This window comes from Tamandua tetradactyla, chromosome 4 (assembly GCF_023851605.1).
Source record: "Tamandua tetradactyla isolate mTamTet1 chromosome 4, mTamTet1.pri, whole genome shotgun sequence".
Taxonomy (NCBI): domain Eukaryota; kingdom Metazoa; phylum Chordata; class Mammalia; order Pilosa; family Myrmecophagidae; genus Tamandua; species Tamandua tetradactyla.
The window spans coordinates 184,744,562-184,771,423 of NC_135330.1; the positions used below are offsets into that span (position 1 = coordinate 184,744,562).

The 26,862-nt window shown below is 41.2% G+C and overlaps 1 protein-coding gene across 1 annotated transcript; it reads left to right on the top strand.

Annotated features, from left to right (window-relative positions):
- Positions 1–256: 256 nt before the first annotated feature.
- ATP12A (ATPase H+/K+ transporting non-gastric alpha2 subunit) lies at positions 257–26,827 on the top strand. The gene is made up of 23 exons (XM_077155865.1): positions 257–356; positions 1,211–1,369; positions 4,356–4,415; positions 5,184–5,387; positions 6,165–6,278; positions 7,043–7,177; positions 7,469–7,586; positions 7,851–8,119; positions 9,427–9,625; positions 9,773–9,882; positions 11,456–11,590; positions 14,866–15,058; positions 16,995–17,170; positions 17,886–18,022; positions 18,891–19,041; positions 20,854–21,022; positions 21,112–21,266; positions 22,381–22,504; positions 22,704–22,849; positions 23,279–23,412; positions 25,158–25,259; positions 25,697–25,788; positions 25,872–26,827. Exons 1-23 carry the CDS (start codon positions 348–350, stop codon positions 25,898–25,900), a joined length of 3,120 nt encoding a protein of 1,039 aa, XP_077011980.1. The 5' UTR covers positions 257–347; the 3' UTR covers positions 25,901–26,827.
- The last annotated feature ends 35 nt before the right edge of the window (positions 26,828–26,862 follow it).

The following is a 26,862-nucleotide window of genomic DNA, read 5'->3' on the forward strand; positions in this document are numbered from 1 at the left end:
CCAGGAGACCCCAAGCACCGGGGACACTCTACTCGGGCTCCACTCACCCGGCTCCTCGATCTGAGGGTCTCTGCGCACCAGCAGCAGCGTCTCGGCTCCCCCGACTACTGGGCTCCGAGATCCCCTGAGCAGGGCTGCGTGCGCGCAGGTTTTCCGGGCGGGGCCCGTCCACCTGCGCAGACAGGTGAGCGTGGGAGGGGCCGGCGCGTATAAAGGGCGCGAGAGCACAGCCTCCCGACAGCGGGTTGCAGGATGTCGTCCGCAGCGGGCTCACGCAGCACCTGACCTCCTGCCGCCGTGGTCGCCCGAGGATCCCAGCCGAGTCCCGCGCCAACCTCGCCAGCGGCATGGGCAAGGTGCGTGCGCCCCGCGGCCACTGGGCAGGAAGCTTGGGCTGGGGCGCCGGGACTGCGCGCGTCGGTCGGGCCCGGGTGGGAGCTGGGGAGAGGCCAGGAGAAATTCTCTTTGCAGTGGAGGGTTGGACGGCTGTCTGTTTGTCTGAGCGCCCTCTGAGCCTCATCACGGGTTATCTCCCTGGACACAGAGGCACCTATTGTTCAGACCCCTGAGTCTCTCGGGTAAAGAGTGAAATCCAGATGTCCAAGGAAGGGCTGTAGGGGCCCTAGACCCGCTCTGGGAAGCTTGGATTCCAGGACCGTGCTGGAGGTTAAGGAGGGGGGCTGGTGGGGTAAATGGATGGAATGTGGCCTGAGAAAAGTTAGTCCGTGGATGGAACGAGGCCTGAGAAAAGTCAGTCTGTAAGCTCACTTTGACCCCATCATTAATGAGGTTCATAAGCCCAGTGGGCATCCCCCAACCCAAGAAAGGGGGCACACACCTGGTGTGTCCTGTGAGGGGCAGGTTGTAGGGAAACCCTACAGCTCTTTGGCTGGATTCAGTCTAGCGTTGCCGCACCCCAGAAAGGGGCTGCCCTGAGAAGAGGACCAACCTCTCCTTTTAAATAGGAGATGAAATGGGAGAAAAGAAAGGAGCTGGAGGGTTGTTTGAAGGTGAGGAAAGAAACCCTCTGCTCCCCACTCTCCTCTCCACACCCAGGGAATGAAAAGGGGGATGGGTGGAGGGTGGGGTGGAGGGTTTAGGTCCCAGTCAGAGTGTGTCCCTACCCCGCAGACGCTTCACCCTTGCAGGAGGCTCAGCACACATCAGAGGCTCCATCCTGGGCCAGTATTGCACTTTGCTTCTCTTTCAGAAAACACCAAAAATCTATTCTGTGGAACTCAGTGGAACTAAAGACATAGAGAAGAAAGACCAGGGGGATGGCAAGGAGAAGTACAGGGGCCTAAAGAGCAATGGCTTGGAATGCAAAAAGAATCACCAGAAAGAGGAACTGAAGAAAGAAGTTGATCTGGTCAGTAGCCTTCCACCAAATAAGTCCCCCTCTTCCTGAGAACCTGTCTGCCCCAAATAATCTGCCTCTTGAAAAAGAAATTAGAAGTTCAAGGATTTGTTTCCTTGTTTTAAAAAAAAAAAAAGCGTGATAATATCTGCCCAGACCCTTTGTGGATCCCTGCATTCTGCAGGGAGACACTCCCAAGTAGGACTGGGAGGGGGGATGGAAGGGGGAAGGGGGGAGGTCTCTAGCTCCAGGTACCAAAGGCTTAGGTGGACCTCTCTCTCCCTCCTGGCTCCTTAAATGAGATATAAATAAGCACTTGCCAGTTTTTCATGGATGAAGTGAAACTGTTTGAGCCTGCCAAGGAGGAAAACCAAAGCCGCTAGACCTTGCCAGGTATTTGGGTATAGAAGGTCCCCTGAGAAGAATCGTTTCAGGGGTAATGATACCGCCCTGAGATTCAGACAGCTTTAGACATACCACAAGTCTGTACCTGGGAGCTTCACTGAAGCTCCACCATCTTCACGTAAAATGGGAAATAAGCAATTTGCAGGGGTATGCATGGAATAGGAGATAAGAGCGAAAGCATTTGGTATTTAAAATGCTTTCTGGGTGTATATAATATTGTTATTAAGAGCTGGCTGCCAAGGAAAGGAGCTGCCTGAGAGTGAACTGAAATGTAATCAATTTTATCTCAGGAATGGCAAGGGGGAAATTTCTATATGAGCTTGAGATTTTGTTAGATTGTCCCTATCGTCCATGAAGGTTTAAGGGCCTATGGGCCAGAGAGCCAATTGCTAAATGTTCAGGAATTCAGCAAGCTGACTGACATTGCATTATTAGCTTAAAATCTGGCTAAGGTGGGAAATCAGCAAATGCTACAAATTAGGTCTTTTCTTCTTTTTTTCTGAAGAGCTTGGTAAGCATTTATCAGTATACCGCTGGGCATTCATTGTTATATATTCTGACACAAGTCTGAAATTGAAGTGATCCGAATTCAAATCTGGGTTTGACTTAAATTTCAATTTCCCCTTTGTTAAAAAAAAGAATTCAAAACAGTACATACCTCTTAGGATTGTTAAGAGGTTAAAACAGGAAAAAGACTCAGCACAGTACCAGACACATAGTGGTTGCTTGATAAATAGTAATTATCATTCCCTATGTATCTCTAGCATTTAAGACTGAAGACCTAGCTGTTCTTCCTTGAATTTGCTACTTACAAATTAATATATATCCATTTTCTCAGTACAATTAGAATGTCCTTCTTTGAGCATTTCGTGAAGACATGTATTATAGAAAAACAAGTTCCATGCCCAGAAAGGAACAGCTTTCTTTCCATCTTTTTTCCTAGCCTCCTTGCATGAGTCCTTTAATTTGAGACAGGGTACATGGGTGCTTTGGTATCTGAGCTCTCCAGCCCTTAGAAATGTGATGATAACTAAAATATTCCTGGCTTCTGAATAAACATCGGCAGATTTGTAATGACCCGAACCTGAGTGTCAAGTGACTGCCCTGTGCAATTCCAGTGCTGGCCAGCAAAGTGTGCCCCAGGCACGTGTTCTCATCCCCGAAGCACAGGAGAAAGGAAGGAGAGAGACCCCATTCCACGATATTGACACCTTCCATAAAGTGTGAGGTCCTGCCACAACAGCTGCAGCTGTAAGCATCCGTTGTTCACATCTGCTCGGAAGTCGGCACACTGCTGTGCTTTGTGCAGGCTGTTTACCCATGGACTGAAGGGAGTAGGTAGGGCTGTGCCTACTACTGTTCCTTAATCCTCTGAATCCTCAGCAATGTCACCATCGATTGATACTAGCTGAATGAATGAATGAATGAATGAGCAAAGCACAATCGGCCTGAGGAAAGGGCTAAGGTAACAGTTGGATTTTGCTGGAAGGCTTAATGCAACATGAGACTTTTTTTATTCATATACTTAAGAAGAGATGGTGCTGGGACCAATCCCAGTATAAACCTTTCTTTCAGATAATCAGGGATTAAAGAATCATCCAAAAGGATAATTAAGAATAAACAAACTTTGTCTTTTCTGACTGCTGGCTTTTCTAGGTGGAGTGAGGAAGACTTAACCTCAGTTTTCTGCTATAGGAAGCAGCTTCTGGTCCTTTAGCCCAGTGGTTCTCAACAGGAAAGGGGTGTGTGTGATTTGTACACACACACAGGACATATGGCAATATTTAAAAACAGTTCAGTTGTTATAACTCAGGGAAGCCCTGTTGGCATCAAGGGGGTTGAAGCCAGGATGCTGTTTAACATTGTACAATACACAGGACAGACCCTCTCAACAAAGAATTATAAGGCCCAAAATGAAAATGGTACCGAAATTGAGAAACTTTGTTTTAGTCAAATGATTCCATGGTAGAATTAGCAAGTGTGGGTCACACTGATATTTATTTAGCAGATTTTTAGTTCTAACCATTGAACAACCTCATTTCTTGAATAGGGAAAGGCGTGTGTCCCTGTGCCAGGTATTCCCATCAGGGCTGCAAGGGTAAGGAGTTGTCCGAACATGCAATCGTAGTAATTGCTCAAAGCAAGTCATCAAGTAAAATGCAGTGGATTTGATTTGGTATTACCCATTACCCTCGACTAATCCCAGAATAGGTCTGAATCAAACATCCAGAGGGCCAGTACCTGCAAGACAGGCCTCTTAGGACTTGTGTGCAGTAGTGACCAACTATGAGATGAGAGGCACTGCTTTGTCAATAAAAGCTAACAACAGGTACTAGGCTGTAAACGGCAAACTAAGTCTGAACTCCTTGGGCATGGCCAGGAAACCACCTAGCCCAAGAGTTAGGAAAAGACTCTTGCAGCAGTGCCTCCATCCATGGCTGCCACAGTCAATTGCCACAATGGAATTTTCTCATTCCTTCCCGTTTTTCTCATCATCGGTGTCACTCCAAGTTTTTGTGTGTTGGTTAAATCTCAGGGTTGGAGTTTTCTAGAAGTATTTAATCCACTCTTTTCTTCCTTTCATATCTTTCAGGATGACCATAAACTCAACAATAAGGAATTGGAAAATAAATATGGTACAGATATTGTTACGGTAAGTCACCAGGGAACCAGGTGTCAGAAGAGAAGTTTTCTGACTATACACAGGGAAAGGTTGTGGGCCTGGGGGTTGGAACAGTAGATGTCACCTTTAGGATAAGTGACCTGTAGCAGCAACTTAGAGAACACTATACTTCCCATGCCTGGACCATGACAGAAGGGCTGGTTTGCCCACAGAGCTTGTATGTCTGAACCATGGCCCCATAAAACCCTTTTTCTGTGCTGTATGCTTGGCCATAAACAATTCTTTTGACTGGAATTGGATAATTGCCCTGGCAACTAGCTTCTGTATTTTAAATCTTCATTAGCAAAAATAGTCCTATCTCAGAATAATTCTCTAAGAAATTTAAATTCCTTAGCAGAGCATAGTATAGTGGTTAAGAACTTGGGCTCTGGAGTCAGGGTGCTGAGGCTGAATCCTGGGGCTACCATTTACTAGCTGGTGACTTTGGGCAGGTTATTTAACCTCATTGTGACTCAATTTCCACATCTGTAAAATGAGAATAATAGTACCTTCCTCAAAGAATTATTTTGCAGAATAAATGAGTGAATACATGGGGAGAATGTAAAAATGATGCCTGGCTGATATTAGGATTAAATAGTCTTTAAAAGCGGGGAGGGAATGGGTCAAGCATCCACTCCTCTCAGGACCGCCTTTAGACTGGCACCTTGAAGCCTAAGCACAGCTTGCAGAGATGTCAAGTCCAACCCCTGAGGGAAAAGGAATGTCTTACTCATATTTGGTTTTGTTTGGCTTTCTCAGGGCCTCTCCAGTGCCAGAGCTGCAGAGCTGCTGGCTCGGGATGGTGACAACTCGCTGAGCCCTCCCAAGGAAACACCCGAGATCATCAAGTTCCTCAAGCAGATGGTGGGGGGATTCTCCATCCTTCTGTGGATAGGAGCCGTCCTGTGCTGGATCGCATATGGGATTCAGTACTCCAACGATAAGTCCTCATCCCTAGACAATGTAAGGCCATGTTGTTGGTTTTACTATACTGTTTTGCTAAATTAGTAGTAGTGGAGAAGAGAAGCATAAAATAAGGCTGTAGTGGGCAGAGCCCTGAACTACAATCAGGTGGCTACCACTGATCACTTCATAGGTTTTAGAAAAAGTAATCAATTTTCCATCTGTAAAATAGACATCATATCCGGCTTTCTCATGTCTCAGAAGCAGTATAAGAATGAACTGCTTTTTTTTTCAAGTGAGAAAGCACTGTGCGTTCCTAAGGTGGGGGAAAAAAATCTAGATCCATATGAAGTGTTTTTGGATTTTTCTCCTCAAAGCTAACTCTCTCACCTTAACATGAAGAGCATCTATGCCTGCCAAGAACTAGGTGCAAAAACTGCACCAAATTGACCGATATTGTGCTAAGAGAAAGAACCCAGGTGCAAAAGACCATTCATATGATTCCATTTACATGAAATTCCAGAAAAGGCAAATTTATAGAGACAAAGTAGATGAGCTGGGGGCTGGGAAGGGGGTGTAGGGTGTCTGCAGACAGGGACAAGGGATCTTTTGGGGGGTGATGGAAATGTTGTAAAACGAGATTGTCATGATTATTGCATAAATCTATAAATTTACTATAAGTAATTCAATTGTACACTTAAAATGGGTACATTTAATATATAAATTATACCACGACACAATATGCATCTCACCATTCCCTGGAGAGTGATCTCACCCTAGCATCTGGCTCATTCCTAATATTTGTTTTACTGATTGGTTCCTCTCTTTATCACTCAGGTGTATCTGGGATCTGTGCTTGCCCTGGTTGTTATTTTAACTGGGTGCTTTGCTTATTACCAGGAGGCAAAAAGCACCAACATCATGGCTAGCTTCAGTAAAATGATTCCAAAGGTGAGTAGCCCCATCGTCCCTCTTCCTGTATCTGCAGTCCTCTTGTACAGAGTCTGTGCTCTAGCCCTGGCTCCATCATTTGCTGGCTGAGAAATCTTGGATAAACTACCTAATCTTTCTGAATCCTGGTGTCCTCACAGAGTCTTAAGATGATCAAAGTAAGACATAGAAAAATGTTTTGATGGCAGTAAAGAAGAAGAGAAACTTTAGTTGCTGCAAAACATCTGCTACTGCTCTTAAGCCTTTGTGAGCCATTCTGACTGCTTCATTAATCCAGATGATTTAGGGAGTAAACTGTAGCAGCTGAGGATTGTTCACTGGCAGCAAGGGGTCAACCTCTAATTTTTTGCTAATGACCCATTCTTTTGCCCCCATTCTTGGGTTTTAGTATATGGTGCCCCAAAATGATACCAGCATGGGAGACCCAGTGCTCTCATCATCATATAGAACTGTCTGCTGGGTATTCCTGTAAGGAGTTCCTGCACTACTGTCAACAGAGAGCAGAGAAAACATGTTGCCCCCCCAACCCCATAAAGTGCCAGTTGAAAGGAGAAATTGTGGATGGGAAAAGGATTATTTCTTCCATGCTAAGAAGATAGAGATCCACCTCATTAAAGTTTCACTTTTGCAAGGTTATTAAACCCTTTGGTTTAACCTTCAGTACTCTTCCTAGATATTATAAACAGATTTGGCAGAGGTATAGACAAAGAGGGGTATTAGGATTATTTCAGGAGTGAGGCATCCATCACAGTTTTCTTTCCTAGCAAGCTCTTGTCATCCGAGATGCAGAGAAGAAAATAATCCCTGCAGAGCAGCTGGTGGTGGGGGACATAGTAGAGATTAAAGGAGGAGACCAGATTCCTGCAGACATCAGACTGCTGTCTACTCAGGGATGTAGGGTGAGTATCATGGGGCACCCCTAAAGTTCATCCTTGTAACTTGGCATTCTTGATGTCCTGACTTTAGAGAACTGAGGCAGGAAGCAAAGCACCTAGTTTTTTTGTGTGTGTTTTTTTTTTTTTTTAAAGATATAGAACGTTAATATAGAGGAAAAAAATAAAAGTAATAATAATAGTAAAAAAAAAAAACAAAAAAAAACCCCTATAGTTCAGATGCAGCTTCATTCAGTGTTTTAACATGATTACTTTACAAAGCACCTAGTTTTGAACTTTTTTCAAAATACCTTCCAGGTAGACAATTCATCCCTCACTGGGGAATCTGAACCCCAGTCCCGCTCCTGTGACTTTACTCATGAAAATCCCCTGGAAACAAAGAATATTGCCTTCTATTCTACAACCTGTTTAGAAGGTAAGTCTAGCTGCCTCCTCCCCCCAGCTCCTGTCACTTTTTCTTCTTAAGCCTATGTTGCTGTCTCCTTATCTCTTCTTACAAAGCTCTTCCCAGGGGAAAAAAAAAGAAAAAAACAAACATGAAATTGAAGAGCCAGAGATCTGGTGTCTGGTCTTTGTTATGTCATATACTGGTTTAAGCCACCAAAGAGAAGGCTGTAAAGCAAGTTGTGTTCCTCCATAGCTACGGGCCCCTGGAATAAAATGTCTCCCTTCCCCATAGGCACAGCAACTGGCATGGTCATCAACACAGGGGACCGCACCATCATTGGACAGATTGCATCACTGGCTTCAGGAGTTGGAAATGAGAAGACTCCCATTGCCATTGAGATCGAGCACTTTGTTCATATTGTGGCAGGAGTGGCCGTCTCTATCGGCATCCTTTTCTTCATCATTGCAGTGTCCATGAAGTACCATGTACTGGACTCCATAATCTTCTTCATTGGCATCATTGTGGCCAATGTGCCTGAGGGCCTCTTGGCTACAGTCACTGTGAGTCCCTGCTGTTAGGTAACCAACAACTCTTCCTATCCCCTGACATTGTAATTCATAATATCTATGCTATTTAAGCCCCAACCAACAAACAATAATGCCACCTCTGTCTTTAAAAGGAAACTCCTTCCCCTTAAGGGACAAAAAATAGAACATTCTGGATAGATTGTTTCTTATAGGGACAAAAGAAACTGTGATATTTTAAATATTAGAATGCATTGTCCTTAAACATTTTATATTTTCATTTTCAGTTTTATCTGTAATTCCTGTATTCCCTTGTCCCTTAAGATCCAGTAGGATCAACTCAAACCATCATTGATTGATTATTTTCAGGCACTTACTGCCTTTTCTACCTTTCCTGGCAATTCCTACAATTTAGGCACTCATACATAGTCTTCACCTGTGCCTTATGTCACTTCCCTCTCTCAGGATCAAAACAACAAAATTCTTGCATTTTCTTCAAAGCAATCATCCCTTTCCTGACCTCACCCCCAAATTCAGTTTTGATAACAATCCACCTAGTTGAATCCTGCAACCAAAGCCAACCTTCTCCCCAGACTCTGCTGTGGAGGCCCTGTGGGTGGGGGCAGGAGAGTCATATTTCCAGGTCTATGTAGAGATGTCCTACATATTCACTGATCTAAGTAATGATCACAAAGACAGAGAGGAGAGTTTCTTTCTTGAACTCCAGTTCTCTTCTGACACCAGAAGACTGTTATCTAAAGAAATTGAAGCCAACAGAACTTTTGAGATCTGGAGCTTTAAAATATGGAGTTCTTAAAATGAAATACAAAGGTGCATGGGTGATTCAGTAGTAGAATTCTCACCTGCCATGCCGGAGACTCAGGTTCAATTTCCAGTCCATGCACACCACTGCCCCACCACCCCACACCGCAAAAAAAGAAATACAAATACTGCTTGATTCCTCAAAGCAATAAACAAGTCCTTTGGGATAATCTCCATGGCATATACCAGTTAAAATCTGTCTTATACATTTATCCTTAAGGATAACATAGGAGCTGTGTGGCCAAAGCTCTCCTCGTAATTATTCATAAGGACAGCCCATAGCAACCTTACCTCTTTTTGCTGCCTGTGGGTCCATCAGGATCATTTTCTTCAAGGGATGAAGGGATAAAAACGTGTTCCATGTTAAAATAAAATAAAACAAAAAGTATTGTGGCATATAAGGCTTATAAACCACTACATCTATAACTATACCTCTCTCCTAAAAGTAGTCCTGCTGCCTCCTAAAATTCAATCACAGCTACACCTAGATACTTACATGCTTTTCCCCTTCTCCTGTCCAGGTGGCTCTGTCCCTGACAGCAAAACGGATGGCCAAGAAGAACTGCCTGGTGAAGAACCTGGAGGCCGTAGAGACCCTTGGCTCCACCTCTATCATCTGCTCTGATAAAACCGGGACTCTGACTCAGAACAGGATGACCGTGGCTCACCTGTGGTTTGATAATCAGATCTTCATGGCGGACACAAGTGAAGAACATTCAAGTGAGTCTTCCGGAACTTCCTTACAATCCAAAGTGTTTGGACCAAGCATGGTAGTATTACTCAGAAGTCTTTGAGAATCACTGGACAGTGAACTACTTGATGGCATTCAGCGCCCACAGTGACTGCTCCCTTTTCTTTGTTTTCCAGACCAAATGTTTGACCAAAGCTCCGGAACCTGGGCCTCCTTATCCAGGATAATAACACTGTGTAACAGAGCTGAGTTCAAGCCAGGACAGGAAAATGTTCCCATCATGAAGGTAAAGCCTCTGCCTAACTTGAACTTAAATCACAGCCAGTATGAAGTCACTTTCTCTCTTCTGATTTGGTGCTTGATTTAATCTCTCCAACTAGCTTTGAGAAATCACATTTTTAAAAGTTCTCAGAATGTTTACTTTAGGTAATCTCAAAATCTATCTCATACCAGAAAATGAATGTGTCTTTAAGTTACTTGCCTTCCCTAATTTCTTTACCAGCTAAGTAGATACCATCAAAGTTGCTTTATTATATAAATGCCATTCACTGAAGTTTAAAATATAATTGAATGGACATAAAGGGATTAATATTAGGGCATAGTCCTCTTGACTCACATATGGTGAGTAGGGCACCAAAGGGTCTTGGTATATTGGACTAAATGATAAGCTTTTTCCCATCTCCCTGTCTTTCCCCATTCCACTCTTTCTCTCCCTCCCTTCTCCCTTCCTCTTTCCTCCTCACCTACCAACACCCCTTACCATGAGTCACTGACCCTCTGGTCTCAAACTTTTCTATTTGCAACTGTTTCCTTCGCTAGGTCTTCCTCTTTCTTATATTTTACATGTGTTTGTTTTTCTTTCTCTATCAGACAACTCATTAATTCTCATTTTGGCCAACCACTTCTCTGTTCATATTCTCAGATCTTTTTCTTCATTTCTAATTTCTCACGCAAAACCCAACCTGGACCTCCAACTAACTGTGAGTCCTGCTATGGTCATCAAGTTGTAAGTCCTGCTATGATCATTAACTCTTGACAAATTACCTTCCATCTGGGCCCAACCTGGTTCCAAACCAATAAATATCCCATTCCAACTGTTTTATTTCCAATGTATAACCATACTACTTTTTTTCATTCAGACCAAAACTTTTGGAAGTCATCTTTAACTGCTTCCTTTTCTTATGTCTAGTGACTCACCAAATCCTATCATTCTTACTTCAGAATATATCTAATTTTACATTTATATTATCATCAGTGCCTTCTATCTAAATAACTGTAACAGCTTCTTACTTGGCCCCCATGATTCCAGTTTATCCCTCCTCCAGTCCTTCACACAAGCCACAAAATTTCCTTAAATACTGCTTTTATCTTTGCCTACCTTTGCTCAGAAGTTTTCAGGGTTTTCCTGCTGCTTCTCATGCTTCTTGAGTCAAGACCTTGGCATACCCATCATGATCTTCCATAATCTTACCTATCCCCCATGTCCATCCTCTCTTCCAGCACTCCCTAGAGACTTCCATTCTTCCACCTTCACACAAGGCATTCTGATTCTGTAAGGCTTTCTTCTGGCTCCTCTATAACCCACCCATTTTTCCAAATCTAGTCCAATAGCTATTTCCTTCATGAAACCTTCCAGTCCTCACTGAGCTCCAATTGCTTTGAGCTTCTGCTTTGCTATGCCATCAGCAGGTGGCAGCATCTAGTTTGCACTCTAATGATTGTCTTGAATCATTTACAAATTGCCTTGTAATCATTTTGTCTCTCCAGCTAGATTGTAAGCTTAGTCAGAAGACATGTTGATTCATTGAAAACAATCACATAAGAACCTGAAATATTTGTTTATTTCTTTTGATTCCCAGAGAGTTGTAGTTGGAGATGCCTCAGAAACAGCTCTTTTGAAATTCTCAGAGGTCATTTTGGGAGATGTGATGGAAATTAGAAAAAGAAACCGCAAAGTAGCTGAAATACCTTTTAACTCTACCAACAAATTTCAGGTGCGTTTTTCTTCACACCTGGCCTTCTTTGTTATCACTAGAATATGTCTCTACCTGCAAATAGCCTTTGTATTTAAAAAATAATAATACTTGACATCAAAATAATTCTTGGGGCCTGAGCCTGTTAAACCCAGATGAAGTTTACCTCGCTGGCCTCCTTCTTTTCCCTGAAAAAGGGAACGGAAAAAAAGAGGTGAATATCTTGTCAGAGCCAACTGCTCCTATGAATGACCCACCTATATTACAAATATATATCCTTACCACCTCCACCAGCTTCTTATATTGGGAAAATATTGTGCTGGGTTTCCATTGCCTAATAAAATGCTGATGATGATCTTGACTTTAAAGTAACCTTTGCACAGGTTGAAGGCAAAGTCATATCTAGAAGGATAAATAAAAGCGAGGTGCTGTGGGGACAGGGAAAATGTATTTGCTTAGTGTCATGTATTTAAAATACATTATCTCATTTAATCCTCACAACAACAAGCCTATGAGATAGGACTAATTAATCCACATCTATAAAATGAGGAAACAGACTCTCAGAAAATACTGACTTGACCAGAATCCCACAGCAACTAAGTGACACAACCAAATTTCAAAATAAGTCTGTTTGCAAATTCCTTGCTTTTTCCATACCACAGAAATAGAACAATTTGGTTTCAGTCCATGCAGGTAAGCCTGGCCCTTTGTGAAAACAAGTCAGTCATCTCTCAGATGAGTAGTCACATAGCTTTCTACTCCATCCCATGTGCAGTTGATGGAAACCTCCTTTCTATCCATTTTTCAGGATTTAAGTGGCCATATAAATTGTCTAGTTGTCTCCGCTCATTCCAGGGATGGCTGACAATCAAACGTCTCTATCTTCCTCATGTTTTAGGAGAAAGGGCAATTATAGCATAAAGTATTGCTGTAGATAGGATTTCCCATATGGTGCAAAGCTGAGAGTAGGGGCTTTGCACAACTATAAAGCATATAAATGGAATAATCATGTTTATTTAGAATTTTTGGTGATTGCTTACCCATCTTTGAATGGAATTTAGGATTGAAATAGAACTGTTTGCTTTGTTCTTTGTGGATAATGAGCCAATAAAGAAGCATATTTAGCCAAATAGACAACTAACAAATCTATTACTGAAATATTAAAGTCAGGAAATAAGATTTCTTGTTCAAAACATAAAAAGTCAAAATAGAATTACCAGGGTGGGCCACGGTGGCTCAGCAGGCGGAGTTCTCACCTGCCATGCCGGAGAACCAGGTTCAATTCCTGGTGCCTGCCCATGATAAAAAATGAATAAATAAAAATAGAATGACCAGTCCTAAAATAATAAAAGTAATAATGGATGTTATGTGCTAAGCATTCTACATGTATTATATCATTCAATTCTCATAACAACTCTATGAGGTTGGTACTATTATTCTGCCCTTGTGGATGAGAAAGTAGAAGTAAGAGCATTATCACACAGCTAGTAAGGGGCAGAGCCAGGATTCAAATCCATGCACTCTGTGCTTTAAGGTCTATGTTAGATGATCTTCCAATCAGGAAAAAAATTCAGAATACTGCCAAGGCTTTATCTTACTACAGGAAAAATATTCCTGGTCATATGATAATGAAAAAACAAGTAGTTTCCATGAGGTCTCATGTATAAAAAGTTGGGGGAGAAAGTGGCTTCGCAGCATTGGGTCTAGAAAGAAGAAAAGATCCCCACAGGGACTCCTGCTAAAGAGGTCAAAGACACTTTTAGGAAACTATTTGGGCCACCTGAAGTCTCTGTAAATGAGCAAAGCTCAACCTAAAACAGAGTTCTAGATATCATGCGTTATAAATTATCTGAATTATAGTCAACTGATGGCAAGGTAGTGGAAAGTCCTTGTCTTATTCACTAAGAACAGTAATTCCACAAACTGAGATGGATCCAGGGATGGTGGTGGGAGGGGGGCAATGCGAAACTCAAATTGGAAATTAGGGTAATGTGATAAGCTTTATATAAAGATGAGTTCAATTAAAAATATTTCCTTTGTACCCAACATGCTTAAGGGCAATGACTCTGTAGCCTGAAAGCCTAGGTTCAAATCCCAACTCAGTTACCTACCTACTACTTGTCTTAAACAAGTCATTTAACCTCCCTGTGCCTCAGTTTCCTCACTTGTTAATGGGGACAATACTGCTTTAGAATTGCTTTGAGAATGAAGGGAGTTCATGTGCAAAGCACTTGGAACAATGCCTGGCACACAGAACATACTATCAAAGTGTTTACTGCTATTGATCATGCTTTTTTATTTAAAAATGCCCTGTCTTTTAAGAAATGGTGATAATAGATAGGAGGGTTTTTTTTTATATTGTTGGTTAGTTGGTTGGGTGTCTTTATTTGGTCATTTATTTCACTGGTAACTCTATGTTGTCCCTCTACCATGATTTTTTTAAATTTTACTCATCTTTGATATCCAAAACTCCAAGAATTATTGATTTAGAGTCAACTGACAGGTCCAAAATGGTAGAATTTTTCTTTGTAATTTACTCATTCCCTCCCAAAATACCCCAGCTTCCTCAAGTTCTTATTGAGTGCTTAGAAGAATACCTGGCATAAAATAAGGGCTATCTATGGATTGGCCATTTTATTGTTGTACAAAGAGTATTCATATAAAAATTGTCTAACTGTCCTCCAGGAAGATTGTACATGAGAGTATCCACTTCCCCACACCTCTATCAATTTCATCTCAAATAAGTACTGAGTTGAAAAGGTATAGGGAATTCCTTGCTGGCCCCATGCCCACCTGAGCTCAGGATAGCTTGGGCCTGAAAGACTACTTCTCACAAAAGGGAGGTAGAGAGAGGAGGTGAGACATGAAGGCACAGCCCCTACAATGCTCATGAGCACCCCAGGAAATCATGTTCAAGGCACAAGATTTTATGGCTGATAGAGATATCTGGCCATTGGTACCTTCTGTAAAGCAGCCAGTCTTTGTTTGAAAGGCAAGCTCCACTGACGTTGGATTCAAACTCAGGGGGCCTCTCTAGGCTGAGACCAAGTCTAAACCTCTGCATATTAGTTGGCCACAAAATACAATAACTACATAGAACTGCCTGGGCATGCCATGATGCCTCCCCCTTGACATGTCAAGGACAAGTAGCCCAACAAGAGTATGAGATGTTTTACACATTTCCATCATGTTAATAATTAAAGGATGTATATATTTACGGCCCTTAGTAGTAAGAATGATATCAGCATTAGAGAACTTGCTGGGTTTAACATGTTCAATGCATCCCCTCTTCCCAGCTCTCCATACACGAGACTGATGACGCCAGTGACAAGCGCTTCCTCCTGGTGATGAAGGGGGCCCCTGAGAGAGTCTTAGAGAAGTGCAGAACCATCATGATCAATGGCCAGGAGCAGCCTCTGGACAAGAACACAGCAGATGCCTTCCACACAGCATACATGGAGCTGGGAGGCCTCGGGGAGCGTGTTCTGGGTGAGCTCTGCAATAGCACTCTTGCCCACCTCCTGATAGAAACACCATATGACATGGGCATCTTTCAAAAGTTTATGTTGCATAGGGGTGCTGTGAATATCCACATGAATAACATAAAGGAGAATATGATCATCAGGATGATAAATATGAAAGACAATGCTCTATGGCAGCACAGAGAAAGGTGGGGTCACTTCCAAATAAGGAAAATAAGGAAAGATTATATGAAAGGAGTTATACTTTCAACTGGGGCTTGAATGACAGGTAATATTGTAAGGGAGGTAGAGGAAAGTATCCCAGATAGAGAGAGCAATATAAGCCAAAACACAAAGGTAAGAATGGATAGGGTTTCTGCAGGCACTGTTGAGTATGCCAGCCAGTGTTGAGAGCCATAAGGTATATCCGGTGGCATAGTCATGGGAAAGAGGGCTAGAGAGATAGATTGGGGTCATGATATGGAGTTCCTTTAATATGGGGTGAGAAATCAGAGTTTCACGTTAGAGTAGGGTGAGCTGATCAGAGCTCTGGTGGGTTGTTTGTTTGGGTTTTTTTTTTGGGGGGGGGGTAGGGGCAGGAAAAGAATTTAATGCTTGGCAGCAACATGTAAGATGAGCTAACACAGAAAAGGCATGGGTCCAAGTAGGTAGCTGTCCTCATTTAGGTGAAAGGGGATGGGAATTGATTGACAGCTATGAAATATGAAAGGGGGACTCCAAGAGTTTTCATAGAGACAGAATTAGTGAGACTTAGGAATTAATTAGAGGAGAAAAAAAAAAGGTAAAAGATTAAGTTTCCAATTTAGTAACTAGAAAAATAGTAATACCAGTAACAGGGACAGGGGAAATAAGAGTTTGAAGGAAACCACACTAGCAGGGGCCTATTGACAGTAATTTAAGGTGATAGGGATAATATGTTCCATTCTGAGAATCATGGGTGGACAAAATGGCACCAGTTTAGAACCACAGAGTAATGAATTCAAGGTAACAGAAGTTCATGCTTGATATTAAGGCTCATTAAGCCTCATGAAAGTTATTGCCAATAGAGATGTTAGAATTTATGGAATGTATGTTTCAAAAGGATATTAAAGTTAGTGAAGTGGACAAAATATATAAATGAGATTATAATGCTTTAAGAATGCCTTAAATAACTCACAAGACTGGGTAATCACCTTTCCACCACAGGATTGATACCCATCTGACTGTAGTAGCTCTAGGAACCTCATGATTGACCTCTCTTGACCTTTCAGTATTTTACTGAAATATATAAAGCCATGCTGAGAATAAATCTGATGTAAAAACTGATGAGACAGTTACAAGATCTTGGCAGTCTTACCAGACACAGCGATCCCTTATACTTCAACTTGTGAGAGGCTGATGACTTCTGTGAAATAAATGTTTCTACCCCATTTCTGATAGCTTTTATCTCCCACCTATCTTGATTAAAGACTGGACTTCATACCATTCCTTTGATACCCCCAAAGTCCTTTTTCAACTTTCTGCAGTAGCTTGTGCTGTTCTTTCTGCCTTTTCACCTCCAACCCTTCCTTTTTCCCCTAGAAAAAATATACTCTCTCAAGATTCAGCTGAAATGTTACCTCCTTGGAGAAGTCTTTCTGACCCTCGAAGGTAGATGAAGAGTAGATATTACTTTATCTTTCTGTTCCTCTACTAAACTAGGACATCTTCAGAAGTAGGGGCTGTCCACTCTTGGTCTTTATATGTTCAGAGCCTAACATAGAACCTAATGGGCACACAATAAATTATTTTTGGATGAAATGTCTTTTCTAAAAAAATGCATTATGAAATTGAAGGACTTAATTCCAATACACTCTAATATATTGGTAAAATAGTAAAGAACTGTGAGTACATTAAAATGTTCACCTTTTCTTTGATTATTTCTTATTCTAGTTTCATTGATTCTCAAATTCATGTCATTTCAGGTTTCTGTCATCTCTACCTGCCAGCAGATGAGTTTCCAGAAACCTACTCATTTGACATAGACACTATGAACTTTCCCACCTCCAACTTCTGCTTTGTGGGGCTCTTGTCAATGATTGATCCCCCTCGGTCCACTGTGCCTGATGCAGTTACCAAATGTCGGAGTGCTGGGATAAAGGTTGGCATCATTTTCCTGGCACAAGAAGTCCTCCATTTAAGTTATATCCCTCCCTAAACACTTATCATAGGAGATAGTCAGTTATTTAGGTCTCTCTAAGTAAATATCATAATCTCTTTCTTTTTTCTCTACTTTCATTCTAAGATTGCAGTGATTGTTTTATAAAATCAAGATTGTGTCTATGTATAATAAACCACAATAGAAACTGCAGTGAGAACACTTCCTGTGTTATGGAGTGGCTATATCATGACCTAGACCATGATAGACAATAAAAGGCTTCATTACTTATTCTAGAGGTCCAGTATCTATAATCCATTCATCTTTTGATATTTAAGCCAAAATATAAATTCCATTTCCATCTTACTATCAGGACTGTTGAAGCAATGAGGAATTACCCCATAATAGATCTCATAAAGGGCCTAATAATCAGTCCTTTCACAAATAAAGTAATATCAAGGGGAAAGGGCTTACTCTAACATCAGAGGAGGAAATGGAAGAAAGCAGCAAGTAGGTACAAGGGTAGATCCACTGGGATCACTGTGTCATTGAGTGAAACAGTTTGGCCTTAGATTACAAACCATCCATAGGGCAAACCACAATAATCACTAGCCATATTCTACCAGGTCATAGTAGAGTAGGCAATGTTGAATGTTCCTACTTTAGCTGGGCTGCTTCCTCGTTGTCCATATGTATTTTCTCATTGTCTGTGCTCTAGGTCATTATGATTACAGGTGATCATCCCATCACAGCCAAAGCTATTGCCAAGAGTGTCGGTATCATTTCAGCCAACAGTGAGACAGTGGAAGACATTGCAAAACGCCTCAACATTGCTCTGGAGCAAGTTAACAAATGGTAAGCACAGAACCAATGTAGCAGAAGCTGAAATCCTCCTGCACTGCCCTGTCAGCTTTCAAGAGCTGTACTATTTGGAGCAAATCGCCTTTTTTTTTTTTTTGCCTAATACCCTCTCAGGATAGTGCAAGTCTAGTTTGATCAATAGTTCACACTTTGATTCATTCACTCAAAACTTTTGAGTAATATATGCCAGGCACCATATTGACACTCAAGAAAAATGTCCCTTTATATATTCATTGTCTGAAATTTCAAAATTCACTGTGGTAGATCTGAATACTTATATGCCAGATTTAGTGAGACAAACTGAAACAAAGGGTTTATATGAAATTTACCTGCCACTGATCCAGTTGCATCATCAATAATAGATTTCTTACATTTCCTAGTGAGCATCTTGGGTTTATCTATTCAGAAGGAATAGCTACGTAAATGTCTTCTTCATAGCTTTTTTATTTGGTCCTGAATAGAATAGGAGCTACCTAAGGAAAGACTTGGTTTTTCCTTGATTCTCCTAATTCTTTACAGCTTGTATTTAGCACCATGAGGAAAAGGCAGGCCTAAAAAACTCAAAACTTATAAAATGTATAGAATGAGGCATGTAACATTTTGTAGTTTCTTCTTGTTATATGATACCAGGAAATGGCCTAACTTGGGGGACATTTATTTACTGTCTTGGAATGGAGACCAAATTGTTCCCAGTACTTAAAACTACTATTATCTCACAAAATCATCAGGAGACAAGGAAATTTAGTTCAAATGAAGTCAAATGATTTGAAATCCAAATGATTTCAACTCAGGTACTGCCGAGAACATTGTTTCAGCTTAAAATTTGTTCTTTGACCTCCTTGGTTTCTTCTGACCCTTCCAGGGATGCTAAAGCTGCTGTGGTAACTGGCATGGAGTTGAAGGACATGAGCCCAGAACAGCTGGATGAACTTATAGCCAATCACTCAGAAATTGTCTTTGCCCGGACATCTCCCCAGCAGAAGCTAATTATTGTGGAGAGTTGTCAGAGACAGGTGAGTGGATGTGGCCAAGGGGCTCAGGTCAGTGATAATCATGCAGAGAAATATCTGAACGTGGATCTGTATCTCAGACCAGGGCGTGGTATCTCGTAAAATCTCATTTAGAATAAGCAAATGATACTGACAGAAAGTATATTAGAAGTTACGGAGTAAACCAGAATACGGGGTAAAGCTATGATATGATCTACGTTTTAAAACTTCAACTTCTGTGTGAGACCATAGGGAGAGATGTTTATTTGGTACAAAATGTATATTTTTGGTATCACAATATCTAACTTGTATGGTCGGTTTATTCAAATGCCATAATAACATGGAATCTTGAACAGGGAGTAAGATCTTATTGGTTTGTACAGGTTAGTGTGATGCCCAGATACATCCCAGAGTAATTTGGACAGAGAATAAAAAAGTATTTACAAAATCCCCTCAGGGGACCAGGGAAAAAGGAGGAAATATTAAACTTCCCCATCTGGGGAATTCCTGATATTCTCTCAAGCATTGGGGACAACCAAGTTAATAGGCCAAGCCCTCAATCTTGGGGCTTACCCCTATGAAGCTTATTCCTGAAAAGGAGAAGCTAAGCCTACTGATAATTATGCCTAAGAGTCACCCCCAGAGAACCTCTCTTGTTGTTCATATGTGGACTCTCTCTCTAAGCCAATTCAGCAGGTGAACCTATTGCCTTCCCTCCTCTGCATGGGACGTGACTCCCAGGGGTGTAAATGTACCTGGCAACATGGCATGACTCCTGGGGATGAGCCAGGACCTGGAATCAAGGGATTGAGAAAGCCTTCTAGATCAAAAAGGGGAAGAGAGAGATAAGATAAAATAAAGCCTCAGTGGCTGAGAGATTTCAGTTGAGAGGTTATCCTGGAGGTCTTATGCATTACATAGATATCCCTTTTTAGTTTATGGTGTATTGGAATGGCTAGAGGGAAGTACCTGAAACTGTTGAATTGCATTCCACTAGCCTTGACTCTTGAATACGTTTGTATAACTATATAGCTTACAGTGTGACTGTGTGATTGTGAAAACCTTGTGGCTAACGCTTCCTTTATCCAGGCTATGGACAGATGAGTAAAAAATAAGGATAAATGGATGAATGAATAAATAAATAATAGGGAGGGCAATAAGGGGTAAAAAAAAAATGGGTAGATTGCAATACCAGTAGTCAATGAGAGGGAGGGGTAAGGAATGTGGGATGTATGGATTTTTCTTTTTCTCTTTATTTCTTTTTCTGGAGTGATACGTATGTTCTAAAAATTATCATGGTGATGATACACAACTATATGATGATATTATGAGCCATTGATTGTATACTTTGAATGGACTATGTATGGTGCGTGAAGATATCTCAATAAAAATATTTAAAAAATAGTTATCGGGGACTGGGAGAGTTATTGCTTAATACAGGATTTCTGTTTGGGTGATGAGAAAAGTTCTAGTGGTGGATGGAATGTGATTAATATGACTGAAGTGTACTTAAAAATGATTAAGATGGGAAATTTTGTGTTATGTTTATGTTAAAATAAAATTCTTTCTAAACTTGAAAAAAATAAACCTACAAAAATCCCCATTCACTTTTACTTATCACATGCATTAGTTTTTATTATTTGAACACATCTTATTTGGAGGTCATTATTCTGGCTTCTGTGATTTCTTGTCTTTATGATAAGTCTCCCCAAATGGGTCCTTCATTTCAGCTCAGTAGTCCTCCTCGCCTCCAGAAGACATTGAGACCATGTTGTTCTTGCAAATCCATAATCCCTAGACCTGCTCATTTACATCTTCTCATCTTGTTCCCCACAGGATGCAGTTGTTGCTGTGACAGGGGATGGTGTGAATGACTCCCCAGCCCTAAAGAAGGCAGACATTGGAATTGCCATGGGGATAGCAGGTTCTGATGCAGCCAAAAATGCTGCTGACATGGTCCTACTGGATGACAACTTTGCATCTATAGTCACAGGGGTAGAGGAAGGTAAACAAGGACTCAGGTGGCTTTACTGAGGGTGGTGGGCACCTCAGGGACTTGAGGCAAGTCCTATAAGGGGAAATATCTTTACCTAGGCCGTCTGATCTTTGACAACCTAAAGAAGACTATTGCTTACACTCTGACGAAGAACATTGCTGAGCTTTGCCCCTTTTTGATCTACATTACCGTTGGGCTCCCCCTGCCCATTGGCACCATTACCATCCTGTTCATTGACTTGGGCACAGACATAGTAAGTAGCATGAAAGGGCACAAGGGTCTGAGAAATACCCTAGTGATGTGGACGTCAGGGTTATCACCTTCAAGAGCCAGGACTGAACTAAATCCTTGTTTCTCAGACTTGGGTGCTACAGAGGAGCCTGAATCTCTGCATTTCTAATGAGCTCTAAGGTTGTGCCCCATTCCACTGGTCCCCTGACCACAAGTCTAAGTAAAGAATGAGAAAAATCTGTCAAAGTAAACCACTGCACCCCATGCTAAGATTTGACGACGCTGCTTCCCCTTATGGCATGGTGACCCAGTGGCATATCAAAGGAGGGGTGAAGGGTGATGAGAGAAATCCACTCCAGGAAGGAAAAAGTGGTTTATAACTAGCCATGTTCACAACTGTCAGCATGTGGCCATGAGAAAAGAAAGATTGATTTTTTTGAAATTCTATACAGACAATGCATACCCTTTTATTGTCTGTACAATGGATGGACCAGTCCCATATAACCCCAAACCCTTGCTGTGCCACTGCTGTTACCATCATTATTTTTTATTCCAAGGTTTTATCTTTTCTTTCTTTTTAACATTCCATTCCATGATTTGAAAAAAAATTTCAGCTAAGTGATAATCTCAAAATATTCCAGAGCTCTTGGCTCCCCACTACCATGATATTTTGAGTTCTTGAGTTCCCCCATCATCTAGAACATATACATTAAAAAAAAAAGTGAAGTTCAGAGTCTTGACTTATTTTACAGGATTATTTTTCTTTGTTCTGGAATTCAGAAGGATCGATAGAAATGCCATATTTTTGTTAATTGATTAATAAATTCTAGCTCTACAAACAGTTAAATAGTGAGGTCACATTCAAATATTACATGTGTAATCCTAGCATATGTAGAGCTTCAGAACGTCTAGGCTCTAAAATCAACCAATCTCTGACAAAAATTAAAAGGAGCAAGGTGGCATGGTAGCTGTGGCATTGAGTCTCCTCTTTCTGGACACATAATATTATACTTGCCTCTCACCTTTAAGTTACATATAGTCATGTGACTTTCTATGACCAGTAACAGTGTTACCATCATTATTGATAGAGCTTGGTATCTTGGAATTGAGATTCACAGTCTCTCTCCTCTCTCTAGATTCCCTCCATCGCCTTGGCTTATGAGAAAGCTGAAAGTGACATTATGAACAGGAAGCCTCGCCACAAGAAGAAGGACAGGCTGGTGAACAAGCCATTGGCCCTGTACTCTTACCTGCACATTGGTATGATAAGGGCATTTCTGGCTTGTCACATAAGAGAGGGTCCACCCAGAGAATGCATTTCAGTTGGAGTCACACTCAGAGGCTGTGTTATTTCTTGTGGGGCTGGGATTGGGAGGAGGAGAAACTGAAAGGAGAGTGAAGGTAAGGCAGTTCTCCAAAGTCATTACAGACCTCGATCCTGATCTCTTTATTCTTTTAGGCCTCATGCAATCCCTGGGAGCTTTTGTTGTTTATTTTGCCATTTATGCCCAAGAGGGGTTTACACCCAACAGTCTCATCAACCTCAGGGTAGAATGGGAGAAGGACAGCATAAATGACTTGGAAGACAACTATGGACAAGAATGGGTAAGGGAGGCTACCCTGACCATCCTATACCATTGGTTCTCTCCTCTCATCACTGTCCTGCCGCACTGATCTCTGAACTTATGAACAAAGAAGGTAAAATTTTTCTCAGTTAATAAGGATTAGTTACACTGATTGGCCTTTGCCAGAGCCCAGCCTTCTCTCTCAAATTAAATCCCAAGTGCTAAACTTTTTAATAATAGTTTGACAATTGGTCTGAAAGAGTGATCAAAACAATACCCTCACAATTGGGCCAAATAAATTAAATCAACATTCTTTCCCTACTCCCTGGTTGAAGGGGACACAAGGAGGTGATCTGCCATCAGTCTTGGTAAATTAGGGAAAGGGAAGAAAACTTTACAAAACCGGATTGAAATCTCCCAAAAGTTTTCTCTCCTTGGTCTTATGCTCTCCTTCTCTGCTCATTGACAGACAAGATACCAGAGGAAGTACCTAGAATGGACAGGTTACACAGCCTTCTTTACTGGCATTATGATCCAGCAACTAGCAGATCTGCTCATCAGGAAAACCCGGAGGAATTCCATCTTCCAGCAGGGTCTTTTCAGGTATTAATTGTGATCTCATGGTTTAGCCCCTGGGCCTGAAATGCCAGGGATTAAAAATGGAGGGAGGCTCACATATGAATTAACTATAATACACAAGTCAGAGAATTGAAGCCAAGAGCATGGGTTATCAGGTTGGGCCTATTGTAAATGTTCCTGGATTGTAAGCTCTTACAGCAGTCACATTTATTTAGGAGTTGTAACTGATATTTCCAAATTCTGAGATCCTGAGCTATTTGTGCATAACCTGGTCATTCCCTGAAACTTCAGGTATTTATGCAATACCTGAGACTCAGATTTAGAACACTGAAGCTAAGAAAGTTAGCATTATCCCATTCAGCAACTATTTAAAAAGCTAAAAAAGTGATCAGACTTCATCTAGAAATATGAATGAAGCTGATCAGGATAGGACTAAGGTAAATCAGAATACTGGTTAAAGGATGATATGGCCCATATTTTCAAACTTTGTATGAGACCAAAGGGAGAGATATTTATTTGGTGCAAAAGTTATATTTTGGGTAGCACATTATCTGATTTAACTGGTATGGTCAGTTTACTTGAACAACATAATTACATGGAATCTTGAATAGGGCATGGGATCTTGTTGATTTTTACAGGTTAGTGTGATGCCCCAAAATACCCCAGACTAATTTGGACAGAGAAAAAGTATTTGCAAAGTCTTATTGGGGGACTGGGGAGAAAGGAGGAAATATTCAACTTCCCTCTCTAGAGAATTTCTGAAATTCTCTCAAGCAGTGGGGACAATAAATTCAATAGACTGAGCCCTCAAACTTGGGGTGTGATCTTAGGAAGCGTATTCCCACAAAGGAGAAGCTAAGCCTACTGATAATTATGCCTAAGAGTTACTCCTAGAGAACCTCTTTTGTTGCTCAGATGTGGCCTTTCTCCCTAAGCCAATCTGGCAGGTGAACTCACTACCCTTCCCCCTACATGGGACATGACTCCCAGGGTGTTACCCTCCCAGGCAATGTGGGACCTGACTCCCGGGGATGAGCCAGGACCCAGAGTTATGAGAATGAAAAAGCCTTCTAGACCAAAAATTGATAGAAAAAAAATGAGACAAAATAAATTCTCAGTGGCTGAGAGATTTCAAACAGAGTCAAGTTATTCTTACACATTATATAGATATCCCTTTTTAGTTTATGGTGTATTACAGTGGCTGGAGGGAAGTACCTGAAACAGTTGAACTGTGTTCCAATAGCCTTAATTCATGAGGAAGACAGTGTGATTGTGTGGTTGTAAAAACTTTGTGTCTGATGCTCCTTTTATCCAGGGTATGGACAGATGAGTAAAAAAAAAAAGAATAATAAATAAATAAATAATAGGGGGAGATAAAGGGTAAAAATAGGCAGACTGAAATACTACCCAATGGATCAATGAGAGGGAAGGGTTAGGGATATGGAATGTATGAGTTCTTTTTTTTTTTAATTTATTTTTTGGAGTATGCAAATGTTCTAAAAATGATCATGGTGAAGAATATACAACTATGTTGTGGCATTGTGAGCCATTGATTGTATAATGTGGTTGGATTGTATGTGCTTGGATATTTCTCAATAAAAATATTTTTAAAAAAAAGTAGAGGGAGGGAGTGGCCTGTTGGTCAAAAGGCCTAAAACTATGGTCATACCTGTAATGTAGGCACTGACTCTGCTGGATGGTGTCCCTCTCATGGGTGGCATCCATACTACCATGTGAATTCAGAATGTTTACTTTTGTGTGTCTTGCAGAAATAAAGTCATCTGGGTAGGGCTTGTCTCACAGATTATCATAGCATTAATCCTCTCCTATGGCCTTGGAAGTGTCACAGCCCTGAATTTCACTATGCTTCGGTGAGTTCTTATAACAGTGGGTAGGAAAAAAAACAGTCCCCACTCTAAGCGATCATAACTGTAACGTTGGGATTTCATGGTTTCTTCCCACCCCTCCCCACCCACCGAGACTTTCTAAAGAGATAAAAATAAGTAAGTTCTATATGAGTTAGAGGATTTGACCTGCCAGTTTTCCCAAGAAGAAGTGGATTTTCCAAACTCCATTATCCCTTCTTTATTCTCATCCAGTAGGTCACTTCAAAGGTAAAGGTTGCTTCCAAGAGTCACACGCCAGGTTAAATAAAAAGCTTTTCAGTTTTACGTTGTGTGACCCAGTGAAGTGGTAGTTGTTTCCGGTAAGGCAGGGAAAACTACAAGCAGCTCTCTGCCTCATGGTTGGGGGGTTGGGCATTTCCTTCAGATGCATTGGGACTCACCTTCTTCCCTTCTACTTCCAGGCCTCAGTATTGGTTTGTGGCTGTGCCATATGCCATTCTGATTTGGGTGTATGATGAGATACGAAAACTTTTCATCAGACTCTACCCTGGAAGTAAGTAGTAACGTGACTTTCAAGGCTTTGTTTATCTACTTCAACAGACTCTCCATTTCTAATTGATTTTTCTAACTCTACAGGCTGGTGGGATAAGAACATGTATTATTAAGACTGTATTTTCCAAGTCTCCCAACTGCACGTTAAGAATATCTTCATGTTCTGGCCACTTGCTGGAAGATCTTTCATGCATCCGGAACATCAATGAAATTAATACATGAGAAAGAAAAAAACTGTATGAAAGATACTCAGTTGTTTTGTACTGTAAAGCTGAAATTCAGCTTTATATGTATATGGTTTTTATCTCTTTCCCCATCTTGTTTTAAGATATGTAAATTTCAAAGTAATGGAATAAGGAAGAAAGACATGTTTATATGTACATAAATTTCAAATTTCAGTGCCCTGAGTAACCAGATATCTACAGGGGTCTCCTTGTTCCTTAAGCTCTAGATACAATTGCTCAAACCTCTATTCTACACCTGCTGAAGGTCTAATGTCCTCCACAAAATTTCTGTGAAATCTAGAGGAACTTATATTTTAATGGTCACGTTGCTCAAAAAAGGCTAAACCAGCTGAAGGTTTGCAGGAGATGGAGGTGGTGGTAAGTTTACATCATAGTAACATGGACACCTATTCTGACTCCAAGAAATCCTTCTTAAAGGTCTTACCACCACCCCCCAACTCACCCCATCTCTTTCCATCTCACCAGTCCTTCTATGCTCTACCTCCTCCCCTCTAGCTTCCTCTCCTCCCTCTTAGACTTCCCTCTGCCCTTCCCACGAAACCTCCGATTTGGCTTTCTCTTACGCCACGCAAACTGAGCTTCTAGCCCATTTTGCATATCCTGGCTCAACTGATACAACCAGGATTCAACCTCAGTAGAAATCCATTGTAGTATTAAATAGTATTATTTATTTCTTGTAAAACAGTTGCAAAGCATTCTAATTTTAAATCAGTCATGTTAGGTTTATTCATGTGTGACATCCAGCCATATTGACAGGCTCAGAGAGGCCTCATTTTTAAAGTAAAATATGTTTTATAAAACCAGGTCTAATTGTGATTGTTTTAAATTGA